At 48.3% G+C, this 17,896-nt stretch overlaps 2 protein-coding genes across 6 annotated transcripts in view; one reads left to right on the forward strand and one right to left on the reverse strand.

The window, feature by feature from the left end:
• CCDC149 (coiled-coil domain containing 149) overlaps nt 1–6,318 on the forward strand; it is a 92,114-nt gene extending 85,796 nt beyond the window's left edge. For 4 of the 5 annotated variants that reach the window (XM_036994692.2, XM_036994693.2, XM_036994691.2 and 1 more), the window contains one exon: nt 1,413–6,318. In XM_036994692.2, the coding sequence (XP_036850587.2) occupies nt 1,413–1,816 (404 nt within the window). In that variant the 3' untranslated portion in view covers nt 1,817–6,318. The remainder of the gene's footprint in view (nt 1–1,412) is intronic. The other variant, XM_036994690.2, reaches the window with a different exon arrangement.
• Nucleotides 6,319–9,218: 2,900 nt separating this feature from the next.
• Nucleotides 9,219–14,122, reverse strand: SOD3 (superoxide dismutase 3). The gene is made up of 2 exons (XM_036994698.2): nt 13,979–14,122; nt 9,219–10,568 (listed from the first exon to the last, which is right to left on the reverse strand). Exon 2 carries the CDS (start codon nt 10,550–10,552, stop codon nt 9,818–9,820), a length of 735 nt encoding a protein of 244 aa, XP_036850593.1. The 5' UTR covers nt 10,553–10,568; nt 13,979–14,122; the 3' UTR covers nt 9,219–9,817.
• Nucleotides 14,123–17,896: the final 3,774 nt, after the last annotated feature.

The following is a 17,896-nucleotide window of genomic DNA, read 5'->3' on the forward strand; positions in this document are numbered from 1 at the left end:
GTGAGGAACTTTTTTTTTTTAACATTCTTGAATGCTTAGCATATGCTAAGCACTGTGAACAAGTCAGGGGAGGCCCCTGCTTATATTCTAAAATAAGATAAAGATGTAAAATGCTGGGCACCAAGCCTAGCACAGAAAAGCACCTAATAAGCATTAGCTGGGATGGTTCACCTTAGAGAGGGGAGAAACCAAATGGTGCATGCAGAGACTGAAAGGTGCCGTAGAATGGCCAGCGATGCATGTCTGTGAGAGAACCATAAGAAATGAGGCAGGGTGCAGCAGGAGCAGACCAGGTGGAACCTTGAGAGGGACCTAAGTGAAAAGAACTGAAATTCATCCTGAAAGGAACAAGACTCCAGCAGGTTTTAAGCAGGAAATGCATGGTCAGAACAGGCCAGCTTCCTTTCTAACCCTCCACAGTCCTCTCCTGGCCCCCAAGTTCCAGTTTTCAGCCTGCAAACACAACTGTGTGTATCTCATGCAAGCCTGGTGGCAGCAGGGTTCTATTCTGGTTCCACTGGGGGTGCCAGGAAGTGTTCCCTAGGTCTCTCACCCCTGGGGGCCTCCACCCAGACTGAAATCATCACTGTTGGGCCTAAGGACTAAGAAAATCTTAACTTCTGGGAACCTCAGAGCCTGGGTCGAGTGCCCAGCTGCCAAAAGCTCACCCCCCAAGTGCTTCCCAATCTTGCAGCGCCACTGTGGCTTATTAGCTCTGGAAGTGATATCAGAGAGTTCTGCCCCTCATTTTGTATCTGAGAAAAGGAGGCCAGAAAGGTCCTCCTCATCCCAAAGCAGGTGAGTGGGAAAATGGGCCCCCAGCATTTACAGCCTTGGGCTCTCCCATCTGCCCCCAGAAAGCTCACTTATGATAGAGAGAAGGGGTTTAGGGAGAGCAATGCAGTTAGGAGGCGTAGGGAGATTGAGCCTGCTTTTGCATATAGCGTTTTACTGGAATCAAGGAAGCATCTGCATCAGAGAATGAGGAGCTGATGGAGAATGGGGAGTGGGGGAATTAATTCCCTCCAAACCTGTCCCCTCTGTGTCCCACCCTGAAAGTAGCTAGTACCTCTTCTCAGTACTAAAGACCCAGGTGTTCCCTGAGCTACAGAACCTGCAAAATCTTTGTTATCAATTTAAATACATGATGGACACAAGGAGCCACAGTTAAGAGTAAAGCAGGGGACACCCAGGAGCCTGGAAAGGATGGATCATGAACATGGCCCGGGGGCTCACTTGCTGGCTGTTGATGACACAGTCATTATCAGAGTGGCTGCCTTCTTTTTTCATGTGGATCCTTCAGCATATTTTCTATCTTAGAGGGCCTGTGGCAGCAGGCCGCATGTTGAGGGGGGTGGGGGAAAGAGGGCCGGCTCCCCGCCAGAGGTTTGACACTGTCCTCACTGTTTCAGGGGAGGCTCAGAAGCAAGAAGGAGATGAAAGTCATGCTGTTGCCCAGGCGTTGACAGCGCCGGAAAATGTTGGGAGGCCTGCTGTCAACTCCCCAGCAAATCGGAGCCACGGGAACCAATGCAAGCACTTTCATCCTTCATTACCCCGGTTACCTTCTGAGGAAGAAGTAGTAAACAGGCTCGGAAGGGAAATCGTGCAGCTGACAGAGGAGCAGGCAGCTGCAGAACTAGAAGGGGTCAGAAGAGGGCGCCCTGCGGAGGGCCGGACGAGCGCCAAGGGCGAGTGCCCCGGCGCTGGCCAGGACTCTCTGGAGGCCAGCCAGCCAGCAGCCAAAGCTTCCACACTGGTAGATGGCAAGGAGACCCCAGAGGGCGGAGGCACAAGGTGTGCCACGAAAACATGAAGAGGAAAGGTTTGGGGTATGGTGACACATCAAAGGCATTGGGTGGTGGTGGTGGGGACGGTAAAGAATTAAGCCTTCCAACAGCTCACCAAAGTCGCTTTCTCCCAAAACACCTCCAAGTCTGCAAGTGAGAAAAGACTCAGATCCGGTTGCAAACTGTGAATATTCTGATGATGCCAGCACAGTTTGATTTATTAAATGTGGGTCCTCAAGCTTCTCAGTGTCATCTCCCCCTGCCGAAGACGCACTGCTGTGAACATGGCCGGGCACGGAATCGTGTCCGCCATATGGCTGGTTTTCAGCATCCGTCTTTCTGTCAGCATTTGTTTTGTTAGAGATAAGCTGTTTTTCTATTAGCGTTTAATGTTGTCCATCAAAATTATGGTTAGAGCTACAACTGGATGGGTTTTTAATCAGGTCCCTGTCCTTGTAGCGGTTAGGCAGCCAGCGAGAAGGTGTCACTGAGCATAGTGGGTCCGGACGGCCCACTGCTCTACTTCACCACATCAGGGCCTGGGCATACCTCCCAGCATAGGTGTTCTTGGCATCCTGCCCGCAGCTCTGTCTGTCATGGCACCGACTGGCAGGTGGAAAGGGGCTTAGGCAGGCTCAGGATGTTATACTTCCATTGAAATCCGCAGTCCCTACTGAGATGTCTGCTGACTGCTAGAGCTGAGTTTTCCAGCCTGTAATTCTAGAGGATTAATTGACCTGGAGTGATGGGAAGGATAAGAAGGGAGGAAGGGGACGCCGATGCGTTGGATTTTTTTTTTGTTTCTGAGATGAGATGAGACTCAGAGCCTGGAAGTACTGGCTCTCTCCATCCAGCTGGTGCTGCGTATAGGGTTTTCTGGCCGTGTAGGCTTGGGGCAAGATACAGCTCCTTAAGGCCAATTCACCTGATACCTTGAACCCCTCAGTCCTGCAACAGAATGGTAAGGATGCCTCCTCTGTGCCTCCGGGTACCAGGATTTTGAAGATAAGACACAGAGCTCATGGCCCTGCAGTGGAGAGAGAGAGGAAAACAAAATAACTTCAGCCTGGTCAGGGGGCCTCTGGAGGCATGTACAAGCTCCAAGGGTGGGAAAGGAAGGAGTGGGCAGCCCCACCTGGTTATTTCCTCAGGGAGAAAATGAGCGTTTCTAGGTGGCATCTGGGACTGCAGAGAATTTTAGGCTCATCAAACAATAGACCTTTCTTTGAGCTGAACTCAGTTTATTTCCCCAGGAGGCCGCAGAGCAGATCCCAAAGCGCAAAAACACCCCTGGGAACCAGAATCACTCCTTTGAGAGACTCTCCTGCAGGAAAACAAAAGGCTCCAGAGGTAATAAAGGTTGAAAATTCATCCTAAAAATAAGATGTTTATACAGGGCTTGTGATCCCAGGTGTGAAAGCTCCACATGGGTGGCCGGCCCACCCTGATACTTCTCTGCCATGTTGCATTTCCTGGCATCACTTTGCTAGCAGAGTAGGAGCTCTGTCAGGGTGTATGCTGTGAAGGAGGGCAAAGAGCAGACAAGTGGGCCCAGCCTTTTGTCTGGATGGACCTCCAGCTACTGTCTTCCCACTCACCAGAGGCCACCCGCGCTAGTGGAAGGGGGCACGCCAGAGTCAGTGCACCATTGTTTCCAGGGAGCTGGATATACCATCCGCCCTGCCTGCCAGGCCCCAGTGCTACTCATCCCGCTGTGCCCCAGCCTCTCCCCACTCAGCCTCTCAACTCCCACTCCAGGGAGGTTGCTTCTGCAGGTGCAGAGCTTGCACAGGCCAGCAGCTACAGAAATAATTTCCCTGCTGCCCTGGGCCTTAACTGTCTGCAGCCGTGCAGCACTGTGCATAGGACACCAGAGCCGCCAAAGGAAAATACAGCCAGATTTAATATAATAATAATAAAAAGAAAAATATCTCCCCACAGAAGCTCTGGTTTTGACACACAGTCAGCCAGGTGCACATCTTTAAGGCCCATTTATCACCTTCTGGAGAGCAGGGCTTATAATAAACTCAAGCATGTTCTGTCATGGGTAGGAAAGCTGCCGTGAGTCCAAGGGTCAGGGTTCAGGGTGGAAGGTCATAGGGAGTGATAACCTAAACTCTGTGTATGCAATTGGAGTGGGAGAGTTTGTGTCATTAGATGGGAAGGAACCACTGAGTTGATGCTGTCACATGTGTAACCTTGACAGTGTGCCAGACACACATGTAATGCTGGCCTACCTCTGCTGGCCCAACCCAACATGGTTCTTGTGTTCTACAGGCATTCAAGAGTTTCAGCAATTTCTGACGGTTGTCATTTGCCTTATTCAGCATCATTGTGAAAGTGTGCAATATTCTGTCTCCCACTCCACAAGATAACTCCACATCAGGGTACTCTCGGCTGTGATTCATACTTTAAGAAACTTAAACAATAGGGGAGTTAATTATACCACATAACAAGAACTGCAGGAGTAGGGCATTCCATGATGGGTTCATTGAAGAAAGTCATCAAGGATTTGGGTCTCCTTCCTGTTGCTCTTTCCCACTGCCTGCCTCAGTGTCAGCTACTCCCTCAAGCTAACAGGGTGGCTGCAACAGCTCCAGGCATCACCTGTTCTCACATCTGCATTCAAAGGCAGGAGGACGTTTTGTGTGTGTGTGTGTGCACATTTCCTTGGTCAGAACTTTCACATGCCTATGCCTAAGCCAATCCCTGGCATGAGAGATGGAATTACTGTGATGGGCTTAGGTTCATCGAGATCACTCTGTAAACTGGGGAAGGACCCTGTCCCTGGACATGCGGACTCTAAAAAGGCAAACACCAAAACAGAATCAGATCTTGAGAGGCATAGGAGAATTGGGAATAGATTTGGGCAAGCTACTGACAGCATTGTCTCTGAACCCCACATGTCTGTTTCATTTTTTTTCCCTTAAAAAGCACAATATTATGTTATTGATGAGTTTGAAGTTGGAAGGAGTGACAGTGGTTGTTGTCTGTGTGTTGGTTTTTTAAGAAAATTGCCATCTCATGTCTCCTCTTCCCTGGCTTATCATTTGTCCTATTTTGAAGCTGGAACACTCCCACCTTTGTTTATCTCTTCAAGTATGTATGTCCTTCCATTATTTTTCCAGCTCAGTTGCCAGCAGAATGCAGAACAGTCTGAATAAATGAAACAGAGCTGACAAGTCTCTTAATGAAAGCGTGTTTGCACACACTGCATTTCTTGTGATCGCTCTGTACCTGAGAGCCTGTAGGTGTGGATTTTTACATATGAGTGTTTGTCATTCTTTTAATTAAGGCCCGTGGAAATGGATTGGTTTTAGTAAATCAGGAATTTCTCATCCCTGACTCCTCTTTCCATGCCTCCTCTGCCCACCTTCCTCTCCCCCTTAGAGCTATTCCAGAGCCTCTCTAGCTAGGAGGCCCCCGATGGCATTCAGCTCCATCTTTCCTGGAACCGCCTCCCAGTTGACAATCTTAAGTAAGCTAAATTTGTTCTCCCACCATTGTTCCTCTTTTGTGCCCTCACTCCCAAACACACACCACCATCATGATGTGAAGTTCTAAAAACAAGTTTCTGGCAGCAATCGTTCATGTGTTGGACTGAATTTTTGGATGTGTTATTCCTACTACAGCATTTGTACCCCAATTCACCATGTGACATAAATGGCTCCATCTCCTCCTTATGGAATTTCAAAGGCCAGATACTTGCTCACTGGGGTTACCTTCCCTGTCTCTTTGAAATTGTAGCATGCCTTTGTCCCTCTTGGTTTTCTGCTCTTCAAAAAAACAGGGCTCTATCCTGTCTCAATCTTTTCTTTCACTCCTGTGGATGGCTTGGTACCCTACTTCTCTTTGGAAAAGGTCTCTATTTGAGCGTCTTCTCCCTCTGCTCTCTGCTTTCATTCTGGAGGCCACCATTTGGAACAATCTTGCTCTCAATAATATTGAAACTCCCTTCACATGGCTCTTAGCATGTCAAAAAGCCAAATGATTCCCTTCAACTTACTACTTTTAATACAGCCCTTTTTTCCAGATGTCTTTCTGAACAGAGAAAAATTTGAAGATCAGAGAGATGCAATAGAGAGCTCAGTAGTCAACCTAATTATAAATGAGAAGCAGAAAAAAGAAGGACCCATCTCTCAATATTACGATTACTCACAAAAACAAAACATGTTGATATAGCACAAAGGCAATTTAAAATGATAGATACAGATGTGCTGTCTTACATTTTTTATCACCTATTCACTGAATTTTTCTATAGGGAAAGTTTGCATAGTACTGACAAGTTTGACTCTCTGGAATCAATGTGAGCCCAGGAATACATTTTTGGGATCTTAGCCAAGTGATAGCCTATTAAATTGAAAACAATTGCATTTAGAAAAAAAACAACAACAAAACAGCTGTTATTTTGTAGTTTAAAGTAAAAACTAACTTCCATTCATTTGCAGATCTTATTTATTGGATTTTATGGTCATCATATAACTATATCTTTTTTGTTACCTGAAATAAAGTGTGGTAATTTTCCTGATATAGATGATTCATTATCTTTATTATTCATGTCATTCTCCCTCCCCACCCTTGCTGCAGACCAAACATAGGCTGAGCATTGCTTTGAGCATGCTGATCAGTTGCAATCTGTCACCTAAAATTATTAGATAATATGGTAGTCATGAAAATTATGGAGAATGTAAAGATTTTATGTATTCAGTCAAAGATACCAGGTCTAAAATCAGTTGGTTTATTTCCTGCAGTCTTTCAAGTTGACCAAACCACTCAGTGATTTGCTCTATTTTTTTACATTTTTAGTACTTCTGTGTATGTATGCACTGAAAAGCCCCACTCAGAAAAAATTCACTGCAATTCTGAGAAAAAGCTTATCCTAAACATCTAAAGATAGCATTTCTAATTATTGTCTACATTGTGTTTAAACTGAGCAAACTTGAGCATTATTCTCACTTTACCAGCTGTGTCTAGGTAGAGTCATTACATGAAACGCTTCTAATTTTACAAAAAAGAAATCAAAACAAGTGTGTGTTTAAGTCTCAGTGACAAATGCACACCCTGTGAGTCAAATAGGCAAACTGATTAGCAAGCTGGCTGAAAAGTCAAAACAGCAAATATAAGGAGATTAACAAAATAGATCTGTAAGTTGAGAGGGATAAAAATAGCCTCCAGGGGCCAAGTGGGGTCCAATGGGCGGGTTTGGTGGCACATATCAGGTTCTGTGCCAAGAACCAGATGCCTGTCTTTATGGCCACAGTCTTCCTTTCATCTTAGATCCCCTCCCACCAAGAGCTGGGACCACAGAGCTCATCTCAGCCCAGCCTCTTAATAGATACAGAAATCCAGCTTGCAAACTAAGGGGTAGCAACCTCTCCTTTACTTGAATCCTTCTAGTTGCATGACACTCACTACCTTACACAGTGGTCCAATCCAATAGTAAGTAGCTATTTTCCTGATCTTATTATTAATTCTTATTAATTAGACATTTATTAGATCTTTAGGTCTCCATGGTAAGCTATATGCCTCTCATGAATAACATTTGACTTAATCCTGCAACAGTCCATTGTGATAGTCTTATTTTACGGATGAGAAAACCTGGGCCCAGAGAGAAGTAACTTGCTCAGGTCACACAGCTTACAAGTGTAGCACAGCTGGAGTTCCAAACGGGCTGAGCTGTCCACCACCATGCTAGAAGCATTCCTTTGCCCTTACAGTGAACTGTAATTTACCTTTCTCTTATTTTCTTTCTTTGTTTCTTGACTCTGAGCCTCATAGAATGATTTTTCAATCCCATTAATGGACAAGACAGAAACGGAGTAGGTCTGCTAGGGTGTCTCTTCAGTCTGGGGGGCCAAGGGTAGTGAACAGAGAAACTAAGAACAGAAGGTGCTATGGTTTGAATGTTTGTCTCCCCCAAAGTTCGTTTACTGAAAGCCTAGCCCTCAAAGGTGATGGTACTAGGAGGTGGGGCCTTTGGGAATTCCTGCAGTCATGAGGGTGGAGCCCCCATGGGTGGGATCAGTGCCCTATAAAAGAGGCTCCAACGAGCTCCCTCACCCCATCCACCATGTGAGGACACAGGGAAGAGGCACTGGCTGTAAACCCCAGAGAGGGCTCTCATCTGACTGTGCTGGTGCCATGATCTTGGGCTTCCAGTCTCCAGACTGAGAAACGAATTTCTGCTGCCTATAAGCTACGCAGTCTGTGGTATTCTGTAACAACGTCCCACAGGGACTAAGACAGAAGGTAAGTGATGAGAAGCACCGGTCTCCTTCCAAAAGTAAGTCCAGACCTCCCTTGATGATCCCCAGTTAACCTATGATCTGGGTGGCAGAGTTGAAGATGGGGTATTTTGCATTTTATTCCTCTCCGTTGTGTATTCCTGTGGCATTGCTGCCTCATTTTCACAACTTATAATTGTAAGGATAGGGAAACACCTCTGTGATCAGGATATTTAAACTCAGCTTGCTAATTCCCTCTCAGCTGCTGACCTGTACAGTCCGAGTTAATATTCCAAACCAGTGAGAACCAGTTGGTGGAGAAAAGTCATCAGGCAATAGCCTTTCTCTCCAGTTGTCATTTGGGTTCAAGCAAAGGTTTTTAAATAACAAGTTAGTCCTCGTAAGAGGTAAAAATAACCACTGGAGATGAGTTTCTGGCTAAGGTTTCGTTTGAGTCACTGCCTGAAGAGTCTGGGAGAAATGAAAGGTGCCTCTGAGCAACCAGAGTAGAGAAGCTGCAGCTAGGAAGTGGGTCTATCCCAGGAGGTTGAAAATTATGAGCACTTTTATTCAGTAAATGAAGGTAGATATGCGAGACCTACCTAGTCTATGTATAGATTATAATTTTAAAGAAAGAGATGAGACCCCCAATATACCTTAACCAAAATTAGCCTGCCTTTGGACTGCACTGCTTCTAACTGCCTTTGGGTCAAAAAGTGAAGAAGAGCATTACCCTGGCTGCAGCGAAGGCTCCCTGTAACTTGCCCAGTGACACTGCTCCACCAGCCCATCTCCACCCTCTGGGTAATGGTCCTTGGCCTGCACTCAGAGGCAGATGTGAGGAGCCCCCGGGCCCACTGAGCTGACACTCACCTCCTGCCAGGCCAGTGGCTCCAGCATCAGAATCACAGGGAAGCTTGTTGCAAACAGACTTCCTTCTCTCCCTTTGGATTCTACGACTCTGGGATGTAGCCCAGGAAGCTGCACTTTTTTCTCACTTCCCTGCGTAATCAGGGTGCCCTCTGTCTTGGCAGCCACATCCAAGGGCATGGAAATCCGTGACTGAACATTGTGGCCAGCAGAGTCGGCGAGAGGAGGATAAGGAGAAGTTCTGCAGGGATTTGGGATGTATCTTTGGAATTTCCACCTCGTGGCTGAGCCCAGGAGATAAGCCTCAAACAAACAAAGTAACTAGAGGCCCCCGTGCAGTACTAAATACTGAGTTTTAATGTGCAACACAAAGATTGCCAAATAAACCCCAGAGGAGCAGCTCTTTTCAGGGTAGGGGGGGTGGGAAACAGCTGCAGACACCAGGTAGGGGCTCCTAACTGCTAGCAGGGCACACGAATGGTAGTGGGTGTGGAGCCGGGAACCCCAGACAGCCTTAGGAGAGGCCTCTGAGCCCCCAGAAGGAATCAGAGGGGTAGGGGGAGTTGAGCCCTTGGGGGCATAGATGGATCTCAGGACTCTGGGGTGAGGGTGGGAGTGTCAGAGTAGAAGGAGGCCTCAGGGAGTCTGGGGGCCCCTCAGGATAGGTGGGGTATTTCAGTACCTCTGGCGGTCCTCAGAGGTCAAGGAGGGGCCCGTCAGAAGGGCTGGGCAGCCAAGTGGATGGCGGCGGATGTCTCAGGACACATGGTTGGGACCTCAGGGTGGAGCAGATTTTCAGGGAGACCTCAGCCGTAGCAGAAGTGGGACCTCAGGATAGAGGGTGTCTCTGGGAGCAAAGGGAGACTCAGGGTCGAAAGGGGCTGGTGCCGGGGTGCATGGCGGGTGTCAGGGCGCCCCGCCGGCTGGGGGCGCTCAGGCGGCCTTGCACTCGCTCTCGCGCCGCCGCTTCTTGCGCTCGGCGTGCTGCTGCGCCTGGCGCGCCCAGGGCTCCGGCCCGCTCACGCCCACCACGCAGCAGGCCAGCCGGCGACCCGCGTTGCCGTTCTCCACGCTGGCCAGGTTGCCGCCGCGGCCCAGGTCGTCCTCACCCGCGTGGACCACCACGGCGCGGCCCACGATCGAGTGCGGGCCGGTGAGCGAGGCGGCGAGGTTGGCGCGGTACTTCCAGAGTTGGCCGTCGCGCACGGCGAAGTTGCCGAAGTCGCCCGGGTGCTGCGGGTGTGGCACACCCAGAGGGTTGTAGTGCGCCCCGGTGGACTCGCAGCCCTGGCTCAGGTCCCCGACCTGGTGCACGTGGATGGCGCGGCTGGAGCTGTTGACCTCGGCCGGGAAGCCCTCCAGGTCGAAGAAGGCCTCGAGCCTGGCGCCGGGCGCCAGCTGCCGGAAGAGCACCAGGCCGGACACCCGCGGCTGCGTGTCTCCCAGGGAGGCGGAGGGCTGCACCCAGCACGCGGCGTGGAGCGCGGCGTCCGGGCCCTCGCCCGCCGCGCGTCGCTGCGTCAGCTCCTGCCAGATCTCCGTCACTTTGGCGTGCATGTCGTGGATCTGCGCCTCCATGTTGGAGCCGGGCTCTTCCAGGTTCGGGCCGGTCCAGGCATGCGAGGCGCGGGCCGCCAGGAGCAGGTAGGCACACAGCAGCGCCAGCATGGCCCGGGGTCGGCACCTAAGGGCACCCCCGGGGGGTGGGGAGGGGTGAGGTTTAGTCTATTGAAAATGGAATATTAAGGTCTCTAACGTCGTCAGTGCCAACCCCAAGCCCCAAGGGGCTCCCTTGCCTAGAGTGTTTCGTTCCTTCCACCTGTGTGTTCTAAGAACCGTTGTTTTAGGTGCTGCGGTTGTAGACATGGATGAGACACAATTTCAAGAAACTTCATAGGGATCTTTTTGAGGCATATATATGACCGTGGTCCTTGGACGTCCTATCTCCATTGCGTGAGGGAGCCCCAGGGCTCATGAGCAGGATTCTCACAGCCCTCCAGACCTCCCCCCTTCCCTCATCCAAGCGCTCTCTTTAATCAGCCTCCGACAGGCACGCAGGAGCCTTGCTGCTCCTGCCTTCGGTCTCTGCACACACTGTGCCCTCTCTCTGAAGTGCCCTGTTCCCTCTTCTCTGCCACTCTCAGCAGACTGGAAAGCAGAAACTCGTCTTATTAGCCAATATCCCCAGCAGCTGCACCCACACCTGGCAGTAGGAGACATTTAATATTTGCTCATTGAATTAGTTCGCCGAGGAGCAAACGTCATCAAATCATTGCAACTCCATCCTGTGACTGAAAACGGAGGAGCCTTGTGCTGGGGAAGGACAGAGAAAGTAGTGGCTATCTCTCTGGGGGACTCCAGGAAAGCTTCCCAGAGGAGCTAACTTTGAGCTGAGTCCCGAGAGACAACTATGAGTTTTCCAGCTGAGCCAGGTCAGAAGCCCATTTCAGGCAGGAGGCACTATTATGGCATGTTTTGGACACGGTTTGTTTTGAGGATAGGAGAAAATTCACTGTGGCTGGAACATGGCTTGTGCCACCAGGGAGCAGTTGAGGCTCAAGAGGGAAGTTTGAGCCAGATACTGAGGGGCTGGGTTTGCTGTACTAAGAGTGTGAATATTGTGTGTGTTGGGGTAGGGGGTGGGACCGGTGCTGGTGGAAGTTTTTAAGCAGAGAGTGGGTTATAAGGTAGTTGTTAGTCACTAAATCTAGAAGGAGAAAGGATGTGAGCTGGACTTCTGGAATGCAGGACAGGAGAGAAGGAACAGGAATAGCCTGGGGAGAGATGGACATGCAGAGACAGTCAGAGGGAGATGAGTCAGGAGGCAATTGCAGCGACCTGGTCCAGAAATGATGAAGGCTTTATTAAGGCGGAGGCAGCAAAGATAGAGGAGGGCATGGGTTTGGGACGCATCTGGGTGAGCACTGGCAGCTTGGAGGGAGAAGGAATGTTGATGACGGGTGAGCTCCCAGCAGGGGAGATTGGGTGGGTGGATGGTGGTACCAGTGACAGCGAGGTGGGATGTTCAGCAGGCACTTGGGAGTCAGTGTAGCTGGGAGGGGTCTGGGTGTTGGCTGGACATCAGATTCTGGTGCCCAGGCCTCACCTTAAGCAATTCTGATTCAATGAGCGTGATTTTTTTTTTTCTTTATCCATCAAAGATTCTGGGACCTAGCCAGAATTTTAGAGTCAGACATAGATTCAAATTCTAATTCCAACATATACTAAGTGTGACATCCTGGGGAAGTTCCTGACTCTTAGCCACCTGTAACGTAAGGCCAATAATGCCGCTGACGATCATGGTGAGGAGTAGATGAGACAGTATATGTCAGGCTATTTTCACATTTTTCAGTCTCTGCGCAACTGCCTCCACAGAATTGGATTGAGGGTTCAGTGGACTTTTAAAGGACATCTCCAAACACGAAATAGGTGCCATTTTAGTAATAAACTCAAGGCTGAATATTTATTCTCTTCATAACCATTACAAAAAGTCAACCTAGTATGATGATTAAAAGAATGGATTCTGAAACTCCTTGTCTGGATCTTAAGCCTGACTCTGCCACTAACCCTCTGAGGGTTAGCTGTAACTGTTTTGTTATTTTTTTGCAGAGCAGCAGAGAAAATGCTGGGCTACAAACTCTAGTCAGGCTCCACCTCTTTTCTGAGCCTTAATTTTCTGATCTGCACATAGAGATAACAATAATAATTACTTAGAGGCTTACAATGGACAGAGTTGCTAGCATTGATTGAACACACATGCAGGCACTGTTCAAAGCACTTTGCATGTGCTAACTCATGAAAGTCTCACAAGAACTCTATGGGGCAGGTTTTATTGTTCTCCCCATTCTAAAGTGTGGGAAACAGGCACAGAGAGGCAAAGGTCACACATTCAGTGAGTAGCTGAGAGCAAGATTTGAAAGTTCTGCTTCAAACCCAGGACATCACACTGAACAGCTCTCATCCCCGGGTCTTAGCACAGAGCCTGATAAGTAGAAAGTTCTCAGTGAATGGCAGCTCTGAGCCACCAAAGAGAGCCACCGATAGAGATTTCGGAACAGTCAGCTAAGAAATGCTGTTGAAGCCTTGGGAGAAGGAGGTGGCCAGGAAAGGCACCAGGGAGAAATGGCTGGAAGGAACCCATAAAGTGACATCAAGGGAACCACCTCTGACATGGTCTGGTGCGGGAACCCATGAGGGAGTGGGGGACCCTCCCTGCCAGGCCTCTGCCTTGGGCACCCCATCACAATGGCCAACCCCTGGCAGTCCTGCCCCTCAGGAGGCCTATGCTGATTGGAAATCTCCTCCTTAAAAACAATGAGCAAAACCAGATTGCTTTGGGCACGGCAATGAAGCTTTGTTTTGCAAGAATGCTTGGGTAATAATGAACATTTTAGGAGATGCTTTTCTCCTAACTCCTAAGCCCTGACTCCTTGTTTTTTAAGCCTCTGACCTCTGTCCCTTGAGGCCAGCCCACAGAAGGACTCTCCCTCTCACATAGCCTCTCCCTGAGTTTGAGCTGTGAATGACCAGGTGGTTGGGGGGCCTGCTAAGGGCCTGGTCTGGAGGGGAGGGCAGGTTTATCGAGAAAGGGGACAAAGGAAGCCACCCAGCCAGTGCCTCCTGGGTCTGGACCTGGAAAGACCACAGCCCTCCTGACACCTTCCCTGTGTCCTAATTCCTGGGCTCAGTCCTAGAAAGAGGTTGGCCCTCACCTTTGTGCTTCCCTATTGCAGGTGACTTTCCCAGGGGCTTGCTTTTCCTTAGTAGCTCCCACCATCCAAGCCATGCAGCATCCAGAAAGGCAGCCATCCTGCCTCCAGAGTTCTCTGTTCTAATGCTGAAGGCCTCTGCGACTGGCCTTTGCAGGTCTAGGGTCAACTGTGGGACTTCCTCCCCGTCACCTTCCTCAGCTTTCTCCCTGCCTCCCCACGAATCCCCTTCAGAGCAGCCAGGCTCCGTCATTAAGCAAGTTTCTCTCTCAAGAAGGTGATCAAATACTTTTCCAAGAAGAGGCCAGATACTCCACCCTGGTTTCAAACTCTTCATAAAAGCATGCTCTGCAAAGGATGAAATGAACTCCAACTTGGCACCCACCTTTCCAGCTCTTCCGAGAGAGCTTTCCTTCCTGCGCAACGTGGGGAACGGCAGCAAATGGGTGGCAGAAATGCTTCTGCAGGCCGACTCCTTACGCTGGGCGGTTTGTGGGCGTGTGGGAAACCAGCCCAGGGGAGTGGTCACTGTGAGGAAAGAAGGTCATTGGGCCGGTTTGGGGAGGGGAAGCAGCCAGTGTCCCTTGCTGAATTGCCTCACCGCCTCCTCTGCCCCCTCCCAGCCCTGGGCTCCCTGGCCAAGTATTCCTCCTCCTGAAATCACTGGTTTGTGCAGACGTAACCAGTGACCTTCAGCACGCAGCCGGGGAATAAAAAATAGACAGAAAATAGACTGTTGGAGAGGTGTACAATGGTCTCTTTCTTCAGAGGCCTTTTGCTCTTCCCTGAGTTCCTCAGCTATTGACTTAGTTTTGCTGGATGCTACTGAGATGGAAATGGGCATCTTGCAAAAACATGAGTGATGTTTTCTCCAGAACTTCTGGGAGGCGAGAGGCAGGTGGGGTAACACGTTACACACTCCGGCTGCAGAGAGCCAGCTGTGTCACTTCCTCCCAGTGTGCTCCTGGACCAGCACCCCGTGCCTCCCTTTCACCATCTGTAAAATGGGGATATGATGCTTACCCAGTCCTGGCATAGAGTCACACTCATAAATACTCATCGCTGTCATTGTCACTTCATTATTAAAATTATGGAGGAGTCTTTCAAAAGAGTGTGTGGCCTAGGGGGATGTGAACCTTTTCCGTCTGTGGGAGGGGGTGGGGATTTTCTTGCTGTGCTGCCATGATCTTTTCTCAATCACAGCAGCTCTTTCCAGAAATAGAAGCTTTTCTTTCCCAGAAAAGCCCACATGGGAAAAGGCAGCTGGCCTGCCTGCTTGTCTGTCCTCTGGCCTTCCTTCAACAAATGTTTAGTGGGTGCTCTCACCCCGCCAGGATCTGTGCTGGATGCCAAGTGCCCAAAGCTATGTGAGCTCCTGCCTCCTGGGGGTTCACACTCTAGGGAGGGAATAGCCATGGCAACAGAGCCACCCAGGGCAGAGTGGGGAGGCAGCTGGGGAGGGCTGGACAGGGCCCCAGAGACCCCATCACTAGTCCTGGCAGCAGGAAAGTTTGCTAAAAATCTAGACTTCTGGGCCCTACTCCCAGGATGAGTGACTCAATTGGCAGCAGGCTTTCCTAGAATCATTTTTAAAAGCTGGCCATTCTGATGGGCCACCAAGTTTGGGAACATCTATTCCCCTTTCCTTTGGCAACAGCACCCCAACTTTCTGCTTGGAAACCACTGCACTTCCAGTTCATGCAGTTGGTATTGATTCTACTCCTCACTCTAGAGGTGGGCTCAGGACCAGTCATAATGTTGCATTGGTTTTGGGATAACCCATTCAGGGCCAATGAGATGCTGTGACACTTTAACTGGGACTGTTGTAAGAAAGGTATCATCTCTTCTCCACTGGACTTGAAACTAGAGGAGAAAGACTGGAATTACTGAAGCCCCCTTGCCCCACTGAGGGAGAAACCTGTCTGAGGATAGGGCCAATATGGGGAGGGGTAAGTGAAATAAAAGTAGAGTGAACTCTAGACCCAGTTGCAGAGGTTGAGCCCCTGGATCTAGCCATACCTGAAGCTCTGACTGTTTTCATTGTGTCAGTCAGTACATTCTCATTTGGCTTAAGTTGTTTGGATTGGGTTTCTGAACTTGCAGTGGATCACTTTGCAAAACATTTTCTCATATAGTGTTTTATTTAATGCTTGCATTAATTTTATATGATGGGTATTAATTTACTGCTTTTGTAGATAAGAAAATGAGGTTCAGAATGAATAAGTAAAGGGCCCAAGGTTGAAGAGCTAGAAAATGGCCAAGTCAAGATTTAACCTCAAGATTCTCTGATTCCTAAGCTTGGCCCTTTAATCATCACACTTTACTACTTCCCAACATAAAAGAGAGATGAAAGAAAAGTTCGACACAAGAGGTGAATCTACACTTGGCAGTTAATCTCTGTAACATCAGAACTGCCTTGCAAGTGAGACACTGAACCATTGACCTCTCATCTTTTCACATCTGTTAATGTATAATACAATAGAAAATCAAGAGTGTCTTAAAGCAGCAGTTTTAGGAGATGCATTCAAAGTAGTCCTATCTATGTAGAAAAGAGAACTTTGTACTTCTTCTATGCAGTTGTAAATAATTTCCTTTCCATTGTGTTCAGAAACCTGATTGGATTAAATTCCACCAGGATATAAAGCAGTTGCAATGAGGAGAAAAAAATTTAAAGCAACTAGGATTTCAAGTTGTCTCCCTAACAGGCCACATTCTGTGTGGTGCCAGTTTACCCAACCAGAATACTTCAGGCATACTCAAGAAAACATCACGTGTGGCTTGCCTGCCTGAGGTTCTCCCAGAAACCCCCTGGGGAGTGAAAATGGAACCAGGGAACTTCTTAGTTCAATCTTGGATCCTGTCCAGACACATCTGGGTGATCTGGAAAAAGGAGATCTTTGTTAGCAAGGTAGGAAGGAGGAAAAGAAGCATCATTCTTATTGATAGTAACCAAATAATAACATGTAATATTTATTAAGTGCTCTTGTGTACCAGGGACATTTTAAGCTATTTACATGCACTTTTTCATTCCTGTTAATAGCATTGCTCCTCAGTGAAGAAGAGACATTGCATTCTGTGTCCATGCCACATTCTGGCAAGTTTCTTTTTCACTGCAAGCATGTCACCCTTCCATTCGCATGTCAGATGCATGTGTGAGTGAGAAGGTAATGAAAAACAGTCAGAACTTCTCAACTAGTTAAACTTGGCTGGTCATTTGAGGAGCATGACCAATGGTAGAACATGAAAACAATGCCTTTTCTGACCAGAAGTTGAGTTTTTCTCAGAAAAACACCAGAGTAAAATCCTTCCTAGTTAAGTTCCCCATGGACTCTGACCCTGTCTCCAGTTCCATTTCCTGCCCATACCTGTGACAGAAAACTTGTATCATTCCTGCTTTACCATTAAAAAAAACTAAGATAACAGTATGAATATCTTAAAAGCATATCCAATATAGTGCTTATTTCCTCAAAATAATTGCATAGTACATTCGACTTGGGAAAAGAGAAGTATTTTTCAGCTTACTTTTCAGTCGTATTTATTTTAAAATATTCATTGAACCCAACAGCCTCATTTACCCCTCTTCTGGCTGCCTCCCACCATAGAAGCTGAGAAGCTTAACATTTGCTTTCCCAGCATCCCTTTCAGCTACTGGTGGTCATGCGACCCAGCTATAGCCAATGAGACATGACCTGATGTGGTTTTGCAGAAAGCTTTCACTTTGATTATAAAAGGGACTGAAATAGTTGGTGGCACCTCTTTCTCCTTCCTCTGGCCTTGAAAATGGGTTTGACACCTAGCACTGTGGCAGTTACCTTGGGACTTAGTTGGCAAGAATGAGAACAAAAGCCAGCATGTGCAGGATGGGGGAGGGGAAAGATGGAAAAATAAGTCCCCAAAAATCTCACTGAAAAAATAATAAATAAAAACTGAAGGGAAGAAAAGTGCCTCATTGAGTACGTTAGCCAACAATTGCATAGCTCTGGTGTTCTTGTAGAGAAGAAAATAAACTATGTGTTCCATTGTTATAGTGAGTCTATTACTTGCAGCCAAGTTCATGCTTACCTGATACAATATTGTGCTGGACCCGGCAGTGAGCATCATGACTATAAAGATATAAAAATCATAGCCTTACTTCAAGCAGCTCATAGTCTATTTGGAGAGACCTGTAAATGAGAGACCATAGATTTTTCTGCAATGTCACTCCCATATTTTATAGGTGAGGAAACTGAGCCCTCTAGTAATTAAGTGATTTGTCCAGTGTCACATCTGTTAGGTGCAGAGAAAGGACTTGAGCCTAGATCAC

Source organism: Manis javanica, chromosome 5 (genome assembly GCF_040802235.1).
Source record: "Manis javanica isolate MJ-LG chromosome 5, MJ_LKY, whole genome shotgun sequence".
Taxonomy (NCBI): Eukaryota; Metazoa; Chordata; class Mammalia; order Pholidota; family Manidae; genus Manis; species Manis javanica.

Coding starts and splice junctions, on each gene's coding strand:
- SOD3 (XM_036994698.2), bottom strand. CDS start 10,552: ATGCTGGCGCTGCTGTGTGCCTACCTGCTCCTGGCGGCCCGCGCCTCG.